The sequence below is a fragment of the Notothenia coriiceps genome, unplaced genomic scaffold (genome assembly GCF_000735185.1).
Source record: "Notothenia coriiceps isolate Sejong01 unplaced genomic scaffold, NC01 NC01_scaffold00037250, whole genome shotgun sequence".
NCBI classification, from domain to species: Eukaryota; Metazoa; Chordata; class Actinopteri; order Perciformes; family Nototheniidae; genus Notothenia; species Notothenia coriiceps.
The window spans coordinates 13932070-13949561 of record NW_011369951.1 but is presented as its reverse complement, the minus strand read 5'-3'; the positions used below and the strand labels follow the sequence as shown (position 1 = coordinate 13949561).

At 40.4% G+C, this 17492-nt stretch overlaps 2 protein-coding genes across 3 annotated transcripts in view; one reads left to right on the top strand and one right to left on the bottom strand.

Annotated features, from left to right (window-relative positions):
* LOC104967026 (LIM domain and actin-binding protein 1-like) overlaps positions 1–10391 on the top strand; it is a 37059-nt gene extending 26668 nt beyond the window's left edge. For both annotated transcript variants that reach the window (XM_010796393.1, XM_010796394.1), the window contains exons 6-11: positions 3580–3674; positions 4123–4188; positions 4333–4384; positions 5299–5348; positions 5517–5650; positions 6379–10391. In XM_010796393.1, the coding sequence (XP_010794695.1) occupies positions 3580–3674; positions 4123–4188; positions 4333–4384; positions 5299–5348; positions 5517–5650; positions 6379–7447 (1466 nt within the window). In that variant the 3' untranslated portion in view covers positions 7448–10391. The remainder of the gene's footprint in view (positions 1–3579; positions 3675–4122; positions 4189–4332; positions 4385–5298; positions 5349–5516; positions 5651–6378) is intronic.
* LOC104967348 (SPRY domain-containing protein 3-like) lies at positions 9427–17490 on the bottom strand. The gene is made up of 3 exons (XM_010796757.1): positions 17442–17490; positions 15382–15515; positions 9427–11721 (listed from the first exon to the last, which is right to left on the bottom strand). Exons 1-3 carry the CDS (start codon positions 17488–17490, stop codon positions 11587–11589), a joined length of 318 nt encoding a protein of 105 aa, XP_010795059.1. The 3' UTR covers positions 9427–11586.
* Positions 17491–17492: the final 2 nt, after the last annotated feature.

Sequence of the window (17492 nt, the reverse complement as noted above, 5' to 3'; positions counted from 1 at the left end):
ATCACCAGGGCACTCATATAACCAATTTTACAGTGTAAACCTTTATTTACTTAAAGTTCCAAAAGGCGTGAGAGCGCCCCCTTCCATGCAGAGACGTTACACTCGCTCTTCGAAATTCAATGTAAAGGTTCAACGCATTACTAATATCGGGTCACGTTGTGGAAGTGAGTGGTGTACAACGGTGACAAGACACACTAGTAAAAGTCGCGCTAGAACATTGAAAAGGAAAGCATCTTTTTGCTAAGGAATCAACAATCGCACCAGGCACACTCACAAGAGAGGAATAACCAATTCACAGGGCGAAACCCATACTTTTTCAAACTGCTTTGCGTGACCGAACCTGAGTTCGGGAGAACACGGTGGTCCGTGAGGTGACATTTACCCCTCGAATTTAGGGTCTAGTTTCACACTCGTTGATAGCATTTGTAACTGAACAGAACAGTCAACCTAAATCTACGAGGGTAATTTACGAACCAACGGCCACACGAATTAATACGGTAGGAGAGGCATAAGTGACAAATTGTTGATCTCGGACGCACTCACTAGGAGGCGTCATTTTCTTACAGTTGAACTAAGGCTGTGGATTTCATAAGAGAATACACTTCTCTATTATACAAAGACAACGTCCGCTAGATGTGAAGGTTGGGTAGGGCCAAGCGGTACAATCAGTACGGTCCGACACCTGCTCCTCTGTACTCCAGTCGTCACCCCTCACCCCACGGTCACACGTCCCCCCCCAGACGGAGTGAAGGACACGAGAGACCGTCGACTGGTCTTCAAACACGTCGGCGCAGTGGGAGGACCCGTTCCTACATTAGCGTAGCGGCTCCTCTCCGCCGCTGCTGCCGCAGACAAAACAACTTCTTTGACTCTTCGGATTGTTACACACACCGTCTACTTCCGAAACCCCTTACACTCTCAGTAAGTCCCCATCATAAACAGCCTGACACAATAATATATATAGGAAAGGCAGAGATATCAGAACAAAAAAAATTTTCATCGATATTTAGGTTGGGATAACCGGTAACAATTGTTACCAGTCAGTTGAATCTCGTAATAGTGTCCTTTCTCGGAAAAATAATATTTTACAAGAGTCGGAAAGAAAAGAAATAAAAGTCGGCGGTTAGGTGCAAAAAAACAGCCGCGTACGAACAAAAGGTGCCTTTTCGGTACAAACTCGACGCCGATAAAGCTACAAACATCGTAGCAAAATCGAGGTAATAAAACCAAAATTTCGCATATAGAAATGTGTCCAAGTCAGGTGAGAGTACTCGGGAGACAACAAAAACCGGTTTCAAAAACGCGTGAAATTATTTGAGTGACATGTGTTGGACGAGTCTCGGACTGTCATCGTATGTAGACGCAATTGTATTCCCGTAAATCGTCGAATATTCTTTATCCTTGGTTCTGTTCTAGGTTCATTGTTTATTTAGTTAGAACGTAAATAAACATAAACAACTTGTCCGCATGTACAAAGGCCAAACTTCGACCTTTCCCTGTAAAAAGCGTGACAAAAGGGGTAGATCGAAAGGCAGATGTAAATAAAGGAAGAGAAAAATGGATTTTTTTTCTTTATTTTTATACTCCGTGTGTGCATGTACTTTACGGGTTTCTTAGATAATCTTCTTTTCACACGTCTTACACATGGAGGACTCATCGCAGGCGCCAGGTACAACCCGCCCACAATGGCTAGCGAACGGAGAGAGCCGAGCGAGAGACCCTAAGGGGACGCTCTTGCTTTGTTTGTTGCTTCGTTTTGTATGTGTGTGGACAGTCTGGTTTCCTACAAATTTTCATTCATTTCCCTGTTTTTTTCGTCGAGGTTACGCAGGACGCGCGTAGCTGGAGGTTTGTTGGGTGGTGATTCAAACGCACTGTGCGTGAGGGGACTCGGTCGAGTCGTACAAAGTCGCCACCTCGGTTGGGCCGACTATTTGTGGCTAGTAGTCCTTCTAGTCTCACATCTCCTTCTTGCACACACACACCACACACGACAGTGGGTGTGGTGCAAATTAGGGGAATACTCGCGAGCGTTTTCCTGCCTCCCGGAGTCTGTCGTTGTGGCCAGAGCGCGACGTTGTTGTCGTTCTTTTGTTTTGAGATTTGAGTAGACAACATCAAGGTCTGGAGGGTAATTATGTGGACTCTCAGATATTTCTGTCTAATTTCGTCTTAAAAAAGGAAGAAGTTTGAGTACCCACACACAGGACAGTTAGAGACTTCTAAACGTAGTAAGTTTTACATTCTAGCGTTGGTAACTTAGGGAATGTCTTGTACTTATCCTCTCGAAATAATAACGTTTACTTTCCCGTACGTAACAAAACAACAATCATAAGTTCACGCAGTTGTAGAGTCTTCCCGACCCCGCATTTCTTAGGAGGAGGGCTGCTCGGCACGGTTGTCTCCCGGTCGTGTAGGATGCCATCTCTAATGTGCTATTTAGTTACTGCCGGAAGTTTGAGTAAGATCGGAAGTCCGACGGACCTCCTTTCGTAGAGTCTAGGAAGTGCGACGCAGTGTGTCTAAGTGGTGGCCTTTACATGTTTTCCAAGTTTGTCAAAAGTGGGAAAAACACTTTTGACTAGTCACCGGCCGCGTCACCAACTTATCGTGTGCTACCGTTCATGCGAGGAAGTGCCCATTTCAAAATAATTATATTTTAGAATGACAATCATTTCTACAAAATATGACTATCTGTATTATGATTTTCATAGTTTTCACCCCAAAATGACGTTTGATATGTGAGGTCCTATGAATTCAATTTCCATATGGTAATCTCAACGTATAATCTCGACTCTCAGTAAAATTTTTCGAAAAAGACTTACTCTCCCCCGCTCCACACTCACACCACAATGTTGATGTACTTTTTCATCAAACGGTTCGTAATGACGAACTAACTAACCTCTGACAACTAGGGCTTAATAGTAGAAGGAAATAATGTTTGTTTGATTTAATTAAGAAGCGGTTTGATTTCGTTATACGACGGTTCACAATTGAAACTGCCCAATTATTAACGTAAATACAGAAATCACTTCAAACACATAACCATTGAAATTCACGGTAGGTTAAGAGAAGTGGGTGACAAGTCACAAAACACCATAAAGGTCAGAATGCGGACTCGACGGGAGACGCAGGACTGTCGAGTCTAGACGTCCGACGTCGTCCAGTCTCAACACTTTCTAAACTGTGCTATCTTTTCTTTTTGTCTACACACTCCAACTTCTGGACTTTTTGTCGTGCCATTACTAAGTCTGTCTCAGAATACGCGTAGTGAGGACCACCAGTGGTCCGCGGACCACACGTTGAGTAGCACTGGTCTAAGCATAAACATGGGACCCTGTATCCCCTATCTGATTGGGCCTCAGAATCCATCAAAAAATCACGTTAAAGTTAAGATGCTGTTTTAACTAAATGTGTTCCTGACGTTTTCTAACCAGTTTGAAAAAAATCGGCTTCAAACGAGGTCAACCGTGATGTATAAAACATCACGTTTTGTTTTGCTTCGGTGTGATTATGTGTTGATAAAGTTTGAAACGTTGGCATCAGTTTTACCTCGTCAGTTTTGTGTTTTTGTATCAGATGGAAGTCTTGCAGAGTCCGCGCCTCTCCGGGACAGGATGGCTCTTTATCAGGCGGCCATCTCCAAACAGGAAGTCACGCCCTCCTCTGTCAGTGTGAGTACTCCTGTCAATCAGACAAAACAAAATGCATTTCATTAGTTATCTTTACTGGAGAAATGTTTCATACTCGGTACTTCTAGTTATGTAAAAGTATCAGCATCCAAATTAACTTAAAGTACAACAAATAAAAGCTTACATTGTGCAGTAAAAAAGATATGTACTTGAGTGTCTGTTCACCAATGCCAACTGATTTATTAAAGGGACACTCATTGATCTTCATAGCCTTATTTTGATATGTAGTTCCTTTTTTAAGTGTATTTCTTTTTTATTTAGTTATTTTCAGCCTTATTGAAATGTATTAGTTTTATATTTTATTTATATTCAGTAATTTTAGGCAATTTTCTTGTTTGTTAAATTTTACTTCTTTCTTTTTTTTAATACAGCTTAAAGGATGGGTTTGTGATCTTTTAAAGTTAAAATGTTTTCTTTGTGATTCTCTCAGGGTGATCAGCAGGACAGTTTCTCTGGAAAGCAGAAGGAGAACGTTCCTCCGTGCTCTCTGGACTTGGTGAGGAGACTTATTAAAAATAATTTGATTATTAAAAACGTAATATTTCAGACATGGTGGGTGTTTCAGTGCATGTCTGTAATTCCTGTAACATGTGATTGCTTTGCCCTCTTTTATAATCTTCCTTTCTTTCCCTTGTTACAGAGTTTGGAGTGCGAGGCAAACGGCAGGAAAGCTTTTACCTCCGAGAGCAACGGTAATTCACTTTCCTGTCTTGATCTGACCTCAGATCATAGGAATTCTCCCCTAATGAGAACTTGGCAATCGCTCAGTCATTACAGCAGATGTTTGTGGAGTTAATGGATTTTATGCGTCTTAAGTAGATTAATACAAAGAATCCAGTCTGTAAGAGTGTTTCAAAAATGCCAGAAATCTGAGTTATTTATAATTAATTTAACAACTACAGTGTTTCTGAAATGAGGTCATGAGTACTTTGAAGTACTGCAGTAGGTATGTGAGATGTTAAAACATTTTATAATTTAAAATATAATGGTCATGCTCAATTGCTAAAATAATTCTACAATATTAAGTTTAATTAAAAACATTTAAATTAGATAAAACTCATTAAATCGTACTTTTTTCAATGTAATTGTTAACAGAGGTAAACTGTCCACTTCCATGGAAGCCAGTTTCAATATTAAATGAAAAGAAATGATAAAGCAAAGAAAAACCGAGCAAAAAAAATAAACCGTCCATTCTGGTTTTTTCAAAATAAGATTGACCTGGAAAGCTGCAATCCTCCCAGTTAGTTGGCATGTTTTGTAGGCAGAAATGAGCGACGAGTTGTAAGCCCGAAACATCAATGTTATGTTGGTAAAAAAAATTGGTTTGCAGATAATTTATTCATGTATTCTAACATAAGAAATGTAGCATCAGGCATTTGCAGCACTGCATCGTTCCTCTTTTAATATAGGATCGTTCTTTCTACCAAACATGTTTTGCAATGGCCGAAAAGCTGTTTCAAAGGGGGCTCTTGAGTATCTAAGTGTAATACACATGTCATTGTATGTGTAATCTATAATTGTATGAAACATGAATTCAGCTCCATCTAGTGGTTACAACTTGTCCACTCCTTTTCTTCATACTAGTTTTTTTTAAATAACCCAACAGGCTCCACCAACGGCACTCCTGTATCCTCCGCTCAGCCCAAGACCCCCAAAGTGAGTCCTCACAGGAAACTACCTTTGTGACTGAAAAATGTATTTGAATGTTAAATGGTTTGGCTGATTTAAAGCCATTCTGAATGAGTGTCCTGATGATTGAGAACACTTTTTGTAAGTCAGCTCAATCAAATGTGTGAATGAATTAAATTGACTGTGTGTGTGTAGAACTTCCGGCTGCCTGTGAGGGAGACGTGTGTGACGTGCCTGAAGACGGTGTATCCTCTGGAGAGACTCGTGGCCAATCAGCACGTTTACCACAGCTCCTGCTTCCGCTGCTCACACTGCAGCACCAAACTCAGGTTAGACATACTCACTCACTCACTCACTCACTCACTCACTCACTCACACAGACAGTTTCTGAAAAGAGACAGAGCTCATATTATTACACTGATGGAGTGTACAGACCATTTAAAAATGTCCACTTCCCTCAGTGGCCCTGCTTTGATTCCAACATGTCTAATCTCTGAAAAAATGGGATGGAGTACTTTGTTGATCCAAATGTGGGAAATGTTTGTGTTGCAGCATCATGAAAAACAAGGCAATAAGAGAAATGAAGGCACTAGAAATAAACAATCCAAAATATTTCTGAAATAAAAATTATTTGGCATTGGCAAAAGTTACAAAATATACATGTCGGAATAAGAATTTCCAGTAACAAAATATAATGCAGGATATTGATTAATTGTGCAAGAAATTGATTATTCAATATTACATTGAATATAACTGTAAAATATATAGTGTCCACTTATCAGCCCAAAACATTGGGTACTTTTGACTTTTGGCTTAGTTGTAAGTGAAACAGATTTGCTGACATTTTCGTTTGCACTTCCTAGAAAGTAAATGTTAAATCGGGACACTGATTGTTGCTGATTTGCTGCTGCCTGAATCAGTTTGTCTGATGTTTTAAAGACTTGTCTCAGATTCACAAAGGCCACAGAACTACACAAATGTATTGTTTGATGGAGGTCATAGCAGCTTTTTGTATCCTCTAATCACGGCTTCTTTTCTATCTCCCCCTCCTGGTTAGTTTGTTGAACTACGCCTCGCTGCACAACAACGTCTACTGCAAGCCGCACTTCTCCCAGCTCTTCAAGGCCAAAGGAAACTACGACGAGGGCTTCGGCCACCGGCCCCACAAGGAGCTGTGGGAGAGCAAAGTGGAGAGCGCCGAGACCTCCCCTCAGCCCAAAGCCAAGACCCTGAGCCCGGAGGATGAGGAGGAGGAAGAGGAGCGCCCCAGCGTGGAGGACTCCCCGCTGGCTAAAGTCAACGTGCTGACGGCCACCATGGAGGCTCTGGGGCAGGGGGCGGGGGAGAAGTCCGACAGACCCCCGGAGGCCCGCCGGCTGAAGATCTCCTGGCCTCCTCGCACGGAGCAGGAGGAGTCGAGCGGCCGCAGTGGAGCCGCCACAGAGGAGGGGTCCCCAGGGAAGTCTGTCAAAGCAAAGTGGCCCCCAGAGGAGGGTTCAGTTCCTGAGCAGCCCAAAGAGGCCCCTTGTCTGCGCCGCACCTCCTCCCTGAAGGAGCGCAGCATGCCCTTCACCCTGGCAGGACAAACTCCAGAGGTGAGGAAGACGAGTCCTCCTCCTCCTCCTCTTCCTCTTGGAGACAACGGAGATCTGAGTCCTGAACCTGCAAGCATGGAGCTGCATGATGGAGGTCACCCCCCCGCTGAGGAGGGCCTCATCAGCTCAGGAGGAGAAGAGGAGGAGGAGGCTGAAAACATGCCGGAGCAGAATCTCACCAGAGAGGAGGAGGACACCCCGGAAGAAGAACCTGAGGAAGAGGAGAAGATGGAGGAAGAGGAGGATGTGATGGAGGAGGAAGAGGAGGAAGAGGAGGAGGAGGAGATGACGCCTCAGAAACGGGAGGAGATGATCTCGTCTCCTGAAGGAGAGGTGGAGGCCAGTCGCTCCTCTCAGGATGTCGGGTTCTGGGACAGCGAGGAGGCGGAGCATAAGGAGGAGGAGGCGGAGCATAAGGAGGAGGCGGAGCATAAGGAGGAGGTGCAGGAGGAAGAGGAGGGGCTGACTGTGGAGGATATGATCAAGAGAAACCGATACTACGAGGAGGAAGAGGACGCGGAGGATGTATAAAATGGCAGCAGTGGACACTCGGAGGACTTTCCTTCTTCTTCTTCTTCTAGACGTTTTCTTCTTCTCTTCCTAAAAGAGCGTTGCTGTGTGAACTCTACTGAACTCTTTGTGCCTCTTTCTGAAACCTTTAAAGCCATTCCTACAAGAATGTTTTTACAACACTGTCGCTCGGACATCGTTTGTTTTTAAATGTCAAATATTTAAACTCACGCCCCATGTAATGAATATTTTTATCCCAGAATGTCCAATAGTTATCACACAGAACTATTTTTGTGTAATTTTCTATTCTCATTAGATGCCTCTTAATCTGGATTGAAACTGCTGTTGAAGTACCAACGATGTGAGCCTGTTATTATACCGTGATGTGGGATTGTTACAGCTAACGTAGCTTCTAAACGGAGTCCCTTTTTAATAATAAATCCAAAAGAAGCCACTGTTTTAGAAAAGCCAGCCCCGCACTTTGATCTGTTACCAGTTTCTGTGAAGAAAACATCTTTGTCACTTTCTATTCTTTATGTACATGTTAAACTCAAACACCTTTTTGTTTTACAATTCAAGAGTTATAACTGGATTTGAATGATGTTGTACTGTTTTTTTTAAAAACCAGGGGACCAAATATCCTAGATTACTACTGTTTAAATAAATTGTTATATACAAAATGTTTCGTCTTGAGTTGTTGTTCACCAGGATAGGAGGACTTTTATATAGCTATGGTGACTTAAATCAGTTTTAAAATCAGGCCCTATTGTGAGTTTTTTTTGTTCCTTTGTCCTGTAGTGTTTTATATAGTTTAGTTGCATGTAAATGGTCTGCAAAGGCTAAGATCCCAGAGTTTCTCTCCCACACACGCAGGTTTAATGTTTAACATGTTCAAAGTCTTACTTTAGCTGGCAGCTTGCTAACATTTACTAATTAGCAAAAAACAGATTGATGGTCAGGGGATTTGTTATGCAGGATTTTATTGGGTCGTAAACTGCATTGAATAAAAAAAAAAAAATGTGACTTGCTTTGGGCGCTGGAGTGTGTCAGGGACATTGTTTCATCATCTGAGGACTGAATGTACTATCATGACAAATACTTGAGACATTTAACTCTATGAAGCAGGAACACACTGAACTTACCACTTATTTCTTAGAGGCCATCTTTACTGAGATGATCCGAGTAAATTAAATGTGTATTCAGCTGAACTGAAGACCATCAGTGCTGAGGCGTTCAATTACAGATGTACTGAAGTCCCTATGAAAAAGTTAACATGTCACTGAACGGCACAAAGTGTTTTGTTGTTAAAGTTTACCAATCCCCAGTCACAAGGACACAAATGCTGGATTCAAAAGTACATTTCAAATAAAACAAATTACATTACTGAAACCTTTATTGATGATCAAACATGAACTGAACAAGGTCTTCAAAGTGCAAGTCAACGAGGCGAGGAGTTATCACACGAGTAAAGAGACGCTACAAACATTTAAAACCAGATTTAACTGAGATTCTGAGTAAACGTTACAATAAGTGACTTTAATACCCTGAAGTGTCTCATTAATGTTTTTGCACTGACTAGCATAAGTCTCTATCCAGCCCTGCAGGAGGAGGACAACCTAGTGATTTACATTTACATCATGAATGGCTCTAAAACAAGATGCATAACAGCTGATCACAAACATGGTCTCCAGCAGATATGTGATTTAAAACGTAACCCTTTGAAGTCATTTTACATAGCGTTATTCCTAGCACGACTGTCTGCAGAATGAAAGCTGAACCCTGCAGTTTGCACCTTTATAGGAATGTAGTTTATGTTGCAGGGCTGCTGATGTTGTGATGAACAAACACAGATGTGGGGAAGATTATATACAATATAATGTTTATAATTTGTGTGGAAACCAGCTCCCACTGACACAATACAACAAAGTAGTTCTCATTCACGTGCACAGATTGCTGAAGTCTGTATCACAAATCCAGTTCAGCCTAAAAGAAGAATAACCGTTTTTTTTTTACTAATCCAGTTATGAGTGATTCAACAAGAGTTAAACATCCAAGTCTGTTTTCAGGTATCTGAGAGGACTAGTATGTTAAATAAAAGGTTGGAATGTACCCCCCTTTGTAGTAGTGGGTTGGTTTGGGACTAGCTTTACGTTAGGACATGAAATAAATCTGTGGCTGTGTTCAAAACTGCAACTAATGTACTTTTTTTTTATACCAAGTGTGGCGTTCTAACGTGGATTGTGTGTACATTCCTGATGTTGACTTTATTAGAAAACATTTTAGTTTAAGATGGAAGTTAACTGTACATAATTGACCGCCCCAGAATGCATTGCTGCTCCCCAGACTGTTTAATGGCAGACCGTTTAAGAATTAACCGTCGTATACAATTATAACTATTATATACTAAGAGGAGAAACGCGGGAGCTCACATATAGAACATGGTGTGGTAAACAGATTTAATTTAAAGTATTTCATCATTAAAAATAAAACCGTAAAATAATACATTCACAGTTAACACTGGTTTACATCTGCCATGAAGAATTGTCGTTAAACTGTAGGTTGGAAGACACCGATACAGCCGTGTGACGCAGAAAAAAAAAAGCTTGAGGCTTTGGTGTTTGTCGAGTTGCATTGTGGGAAATGTGGGCTGAAGTTTTTAGGGAAGAAGAATTTAGAATATTTGTTTATTTTCAAATCTATAATTATGATTTCTAAATATTCCACATGACATCTTAAAGACTAAACAATCAAGAAAATGTTGGCACTGAATATTTAATAACGAAAAACGATTGTTGCAGTCCTATGCTTTTGCATGGTTACCATAGTGATCCAACACAGCTTGAAGTGAGTCAGCATAAAACCAGAGTCTCTGATCTGATCCGTCTTTGTGATGCAAACCTCTGGTGCTGCTGTTGTTGATGATGATGATGATGATGATGATGATGTGCAGACACACAAACACAAACATGCAGCAACCACTAATCATCTTCATCCTTAAGTTAACTCTTCATCACATAATGTTATCACAGAAATCATCCTCTGACTACTAAAGTAAGAAATTCATTTGGGAGGATCTCTTCTTGTAAACTTAACGGTAAAATATTAGCCTAACTTTATGGTTAGAAAAACAGAAAAGGAAAAGTGAGACAGGAAATAATCCTTTGCATGCACTGAGGACTGTCAAAACCCAAAGTAACACATTACAGTTTGATGCAATCCAACACAGCAGCCAGAGCTGATTATATGTAATGATTATAAATTAAGCTACATATGGATATATAGTATGGCTGATGATTGAGGGGTTGCATCAGACTGCAAGGGTCGTTTCAGTTTTGTCCACTCACTGTATTCTTAAATGTGTCCTCAGCCTCCCCGAAGTGCAACAACAAAACACATTCCCTGAACTTTTTTTATGTAAAAGATTTGAAATGTGTATTCTGCAGATGCCCCTGTAGAAAACATACCTGACATGTTTGTTTAAGTGTAGTCCTTCTCCGATTAGAAACAGTTAACAGCATCTGAATGTGAGGTTGTGATTGCCAAACCTGTAATGATCAGCTCGTATACAATGAGCATGGATGCATTTGTGAAATATTGCAACAGATCCTCGGTTTCACTTCCAGCGAAGCTCCGGGAGGCAGCAGGTCCCTGAACGCTCACAGGAGGGCAGCCTCACCCAGAGAGAGGGAGGAGGAGAGAGAGAGAGAGAAGGGGGAGAGACAGAGAGGGGAGAGTGTATTCCCTGAAACTGAGCTCTGACTCGACACAACAGTTGGCTCTGCTTAGCTTTGGGTCGTGACAGATGAAATGAACAGAGCTCATGAGAGGGGGTTAACAGCTCAGTGTTGGACACACTGCATGCAGAGGGAGGTTAGATGTGAAGGTGATGGCCGTACAGATTGCATAGAATAAACCATTAAATATATATATTTTCTTTTAGGTGCAGCATGCTGTAACCTACACAGCTTATGTTTGACTTCTCTGCTACTGTACAACCAGGTGTGTGATCCGGTTGTGATTCTTTGATGAGACAATGTACAGGTCTTATAAATAAAAGCAGAGACAGCGCCGTTGTGTTTGAAGTGTTCGCAGCATGCTAGGCTAGGTGTGAGCTCTGCAGGGCAGCCAGCTGTTAGCAGAGCGTCACAGTGGGGGTCCGCTCAGCCGCTGAGGGGGTGCAGGTCCACCTTCACCTTCTCCCCGCTGCTCAGCATCCCCACAGTGGGGAACAGACCCCCGGGAGGGACCCTCATCTCCCTGCGGCCCATCAGCTTCCCGTTCCGAGTGAAGAACACCTGTAGTACCACAAGGGGGCGACAACCAGTTAAAAACACACTGATAAAAAAACCTATATATCTTTTATTATTGTTTGTTTGAAGTTATGTTGATGCTGTTTACGATGCTGGCAGCTTTAGACTATTCTCAGGAATTGTCAATGTAATACCCAGTTTCTTTTTTCTCTCTTGTACGGCATGTAAAGGTTTCAGGTACCTACTTACTGTATATTATGTATGTCTTTGCTTTATTGTAACTAAAAGAAAAATTCAAAATAAAGTATTAAAAGAAAAAAAAACGCTATTTTGATGGTACTGTTATTTATTTATTTGTTATTAATTATATTATATTAGAGTAGATATACTTTATTGATGCCAAATTGCTTTAGTTTTTTGTTCCAGTAGCATGTAGCATGTAGCATGTCAAAAACATTGCATATGTTAAAATGAACCAACAGTAAATACACACGTACAAACAATAGAAAGATAGAAAGAGAAATATCCATAGAGTATAGAGTTCACAATATAAAGACTTACAGAATAAGTTAGAAAATGTTTAAGTAGTCTAACCTACGACTACATATCATTTAAACATTATTTGTTATTATTTGTTATGACTTTTTATGTGATAATTCTACTCTTTGTTTTACTTTTAATTTCAGCAGAACTAATACGTTTGTTTTGTTAAAAAAAATGTGTTTTCTGGGGGCAGGGTATACAAAAAATGGTAAACACGCACACTTCTGTACTTTGTATTTTGCACCGAACATATTAATCAGTTAATGATTGAATCATTATTTTGTCTGTACTTTTATTACCTTATTTATATTATTATTAATATTTTTGATGTGATATTTACTCCATTAGTGCTACAGGGAATGCAGGAATCCTGAAGTCAGATGTAATCCCTTTTAAGACCTTTTTTAAGACCCTTTCCATACATTTTAAGACCTCATCGCCACTTTGAGTTCTAACCGGTTACCTTGGCGACACACTTTACCTCACATTGACTATATACAGTATTAATTGTCCTTCCTCCTTATCTTCCAACCATTTGGACGCAGACTTGCATTTCCCCATAACGATGTTGTTTAACAACCAGCGTAAACGGACCTTCGTGCTATCAAGCAGTGAGCGTGCGATGTCCTGTTCAGATGACGTCAAATCCAACGGGATGCCATAAATAAACTACACAGAATCACAATACACACCTACGCCATGATTACATTCAGGCAGACTGTAGAATACAACCTCTTTGGACAATTGATATACTTATTGAAAACAAGCTACAAAATGTAATACCTTGGAAAATGCTGTTTAATACTTTTTAATAGCCTTCATTTTCAGTAATTTGATTTATCAACTTTTAATACTTTTTAAGACCCCGCGGACACCCTGTATGTACTAAGACCGTTTTTTGTACATTTGCTTTTTCAATTAACGAATTGCAAAGCTTCTATGTCGTTGACGAAAAAGAAAATGAAATCCATGAATCCGCTGAAGGAGCACTGGAGTAATCACTCAATGCCTTCTGAGGATGACTGATGAGACAGACTTCTCTCGAGAGCACACGGTGTTCCGGGTGTAAGCGGGAATTATGTGCAATGAGGAAATATCTTTAAAAAAATAAGTGATAGTGTAGTGTCTGCGTTGTTGAAGTGGGGGGGGGAAGAAAGTCAATGTTGACTGAACATGTCTCTACTAAATGAGAGTGATCAAACATTTTACAGCCGTTCAAAAGAACATCAACAAGCTTTTCAGCGCTGACACGGAGCGCAAACAGCGACACACTGAAACATCGCAGAGTCACTTATCAAACATTTACTGTGCCACCCACTCAAGAAAAGAAAAGGCTTAACTGCTATTGACTCTCAGATGAAGGGTGAACTGCAACATGCTTCATTACTTTGATCAAACTCCCCCTCCCCCGCGGAGCAGTGCATTTTGGGTAATCTAACCCCCTGAATTATTATGGACCAATCCTCTATTTTATTTCATCCTCACCCTGTCATAGTTTTATTACAGCGTGCACTCACTCACCCGCTCCCCTCTGGCTTTGACTTGCACAACTGTGTGGGTGAGTCGAGACAAAGTGGAAACCGCAGAATTTAAAACCATAACAAACAAACAACAGCTGGAGCTTGAAAGCGGTCAGCGATTAGAGAGCAGAGATTTCCTGGAAGGTCGTAACAGTTGGGGTTGGATACGAATATTAACAAACAGTCACCAGTGGAGTTGCACCAGAATATGAAGGTTTTCATATTGACGCAAACTGCTGAACTTATGTTGTGAAAAACATTTGAAATATCAGCAATAATATATAATATATTGACCAAGAGTTCTGATCTATTTAGGCTGTAGATTATCTATATCAGGGATTTGACTCTGTTGCAAACTGACAGGACGCCATGTACCAGTTAATAAACAAAACATTAATGATATTAATACAATTTAATGAACAACGTTTAGATGTCCACAAATTATCTTTCTTAGAGATTCCTTACTTTCAAATGAACTTAAGGTTTTAACTAAATTAGGTAAATCGGCACATGAATCGACAATAGGCCTATGTGACAGATTCATCTGAGTTTTTAATAAATAAAATGCGTCATGCAACAACTCGAATGTTGTAATGATTCATAAATATAACGTTTATTTCAAAGCTGGTAAGTGATGATTTAGAGAAATTAGATGAGGTTGTCCGGCAGTGGCTCAGTCAGAAGGGGCTTGGGCTGTGAGCTGTAGGGTCGCCGGTTCAAGTCCCCGACCAGACCTAAATATGGAGTGTGGACTGCTACTTGGAGAGGTCCTAGTTCAACTCCTGCCCTGCCGTGGTGCCCTTGAGCAAGGCACCAGGCACCGGACCGGTCCCCCCCTCGCATTGCTCCCCGGGCGCTGTGCAATAGCTGCCCACTGCTCCTAGTACTAGACTCCTGGTACTAGGATGGGTTAAAAGCAGAGAACACATTTCACTGTGTGTGCTGTGTGCTCTGTGTGACCATTAAAGAGGGTTTCATCCCTCCCAATTCTAATTCTAATTAAAAGACTCTTTGCTTTGTTTTCTAGGAAAATAATGGTGCATTTTAAGAGTTGGAGCAGAAATGATATCATAGTAAAATAGCCCAAAGTGGTTTTCATAATTAACAAGTGGTTTTTCTTTGTGTGAATTTTTATGATGGACAAAGTGTCATATTTTGGAGGGAGGTTCATTCTTGATTCAAAGTGACTTTACTCTGTCCGGCTGAAGGTGTGAATAAATGTTTATCAAGTTTACAAAATAAAATGAAACATTGATTTGTTAGTGTTATCAATTGCGCTAAGCTCTTCAATTTAAATTCAGATGTATACTGTATTATATATTCTTAAAGCAACTTTTTATATTTATTGTATTTCAACTAGCAGGTATACAGTACATATTTGTGTACTGACTAAGTGTTATGTTATGCACTAACAGCCCAGACAGAAATCCTTGTACTTGAAAACCTACTGGGCAATAAACCGCTTCCTGTTCCAGATTTACAGCTTGTTATGCTGTCCCCTAGTGGCCACATGAACATACCTGAATGCAGGTTTATATTACTTCCTGTTTAAATCGTAAAATGCTAAGGAATCTCTAACATTCACAGTTTATGTTTGTGCAACAATGGTTAGCACAGCTGTGTGCTGTTTTTTTCCCCTCACCGTGACCTTCCTGGCCTCCTGCTCGCCCTCTTCCCCGTCTTCCTCTTCCTCCTCTTCGTCGTCGAGGTACAGAACGTTCTGGACTCCTGCCCGACCCTGACGGACCTCCAGTCGATCCCAGTCGTCCACGTCACCTGAGGACAGCACAGAGCACCGTGGGAAGAAAGGCTTATTTTTATAGCTAGAAAAACAGGAACGAAAACATAGAAAGGAAAAGTAAGAAGGCTAAACAAGTTCAAACATTTTTTTATTTTTCAAAAGGAAAAGCAGAAATTCTAGTAGGGCTGCGCAATTGGGAACACATACCCACTTGCAATTATTTGAACTGTTAATGCAATTGGGATATGCTTCGCGTAGTTGAGGGAATTATCGTTTTTGAAACATTATTAAGCATTAGCATTCAAAAACATATACAAATGTCCCAAACAATGTTCCAAACAATGGTTTTTATTAAGTCAGAAGAATACCCTTTGCCGGTCGGGACTTCTCTCTGGCTCCTCATTACTTAATTTACATATTTTTACATATTTTTCTCTTACCAAATATTGCGCTTACTGCGTTTTCTTGCACTAGTCCATTTGGGATTTTGATCCAATTTCAATTGATAGTGCAGCCATTAAGTCTGCATACCTCCCATAGCTGACTGTACCGGTTTACCTTAGCCAACAAAATATATACAATTCTGTATACCCATCCACTTGAAAAAGTTTGACTTATTTCATTTCAATCTTTATTTCGAACAGATAAAAAAAAAATAACAAATGTGAAAAACATAATACCGTATTGTTAAAATACAGTATTCATCCACATTCATGATAATATTTATATTATTCAACAAAAAAAGTCTTCATATTAATAATATTAATAAATCATGTGTGTCCGAAAGGGAGCAGGAGGAAGCAAATGCTTATTAATTCCCACCCCTTACTTGATCAATGATTGTCCTTTAAAGGTGACCTATCATGCAAAATGCACCTTTGTACGTCTTTTCTACATGAATATGTGTCCCCGGTGTTCCAGGGAACTCACCAAGTGTCAGAAAACACAACCCTCTCTCTTTTCCTCCATACCCAAATCTCTTAAAAAGGGGCTGCAACGGATCTGATACAGACTGATCCAGATTTGAACACTTCTATGACGTCACAGAAGTGGTGCTACGGCTATTGGGCCAACTCCACCAATCAGGAGGAGACAGCCACGGACATTGCCGTTGGAAAGCGCTGAAAAAAAGTAGTTCGGGTCGTTAGGAACCCTATAGAAACCACCGAGTGGCCGTCCACAGTAAGAGCGATTCATTTCAGAAATCAGTAGAACGGTTTATCACTCGGATACAAATCACACGACTTTTGACAATCGTTGATTTACGCAAGAATTAATTACTAAATTATTTCCACAAATGTTGACGGATTAATATTTGGGAATACGTAGGAAATATTCTCATCAGAATAACATTTCACCATGGCTCAAGTAGTTGATTACAACCCATAGAACTTGTGGCGATTACATAATAAAAAACTTCAGTGTGTATACTTCAAGTCGACCAGACACCAATTTAATTTTGGCCGTGTTTAGTACCACTGTCTCGGTCTGTATTAGATGAAGGATCCTTTAATTTTTGTAACAAGTATCTGTCTCTCCCACCGCATATGATAACTATCTTGTAAAATTTGTTGAGCGTTCCAGTCTTGTTGAGACTCTTCATACTACATATTGTAGACACCACTAAAATACCTTACCGAACTCGGTCTCAAGTTTGTTTGGTGTTCGGCAATTAGTCAAATTTTCCTACATGTCTTTGTGAAAAACCTATTCTTGATACTCTGTACTTCTTTCCACTAACTTCTATCTTTAATAACAATACATATTACATTCCATCCTTGTTTGCATTGACGTATGTACTAAATTTCACCTGGACTAAGTACGATATAAACTTATGATATCACATCTCGGTTGGCCATCATATTCCGTATAAAATATGAAAAATAAAAAGTTTTTATGGTTGTCTAGTAACGTAAAATCGGGTAAGGAGTAAAGCAGTTAAATTGTGACAGAAACCGTACCCGTACTAAGACACCTTTTGTCGTGGTAGATGGTCCGGACCGTATACATGA

What these genes read in the sequence shown, in the direction of transcription:
- LOC104967348 (XM_010796757.1), bottom strand. Translation starts at nt 17,490, where the DNA reads ATGTATACGGTCCGGACCATCTACCACGACAAAAGGTGTCTTAGTACG. An exon ending in CAAAAGGTGTCTTAGTACGG is followed by an intron (nt 15,516 to 17,441) that starts GTACGGTTTCTG and finishes TGCTGTCCTCAG; the next exon opens with GTGACGTGGACGACTGGGAT. An exon ending in AGGAGGCCAGGAAGGTCACG is followed by an intron (nt 11,722 to 15,381) that starts GTGAGGGGAAAA and finishes GTGGTACTACAG; the next exon opens with GTGTTCTTCACTCGGAACGG.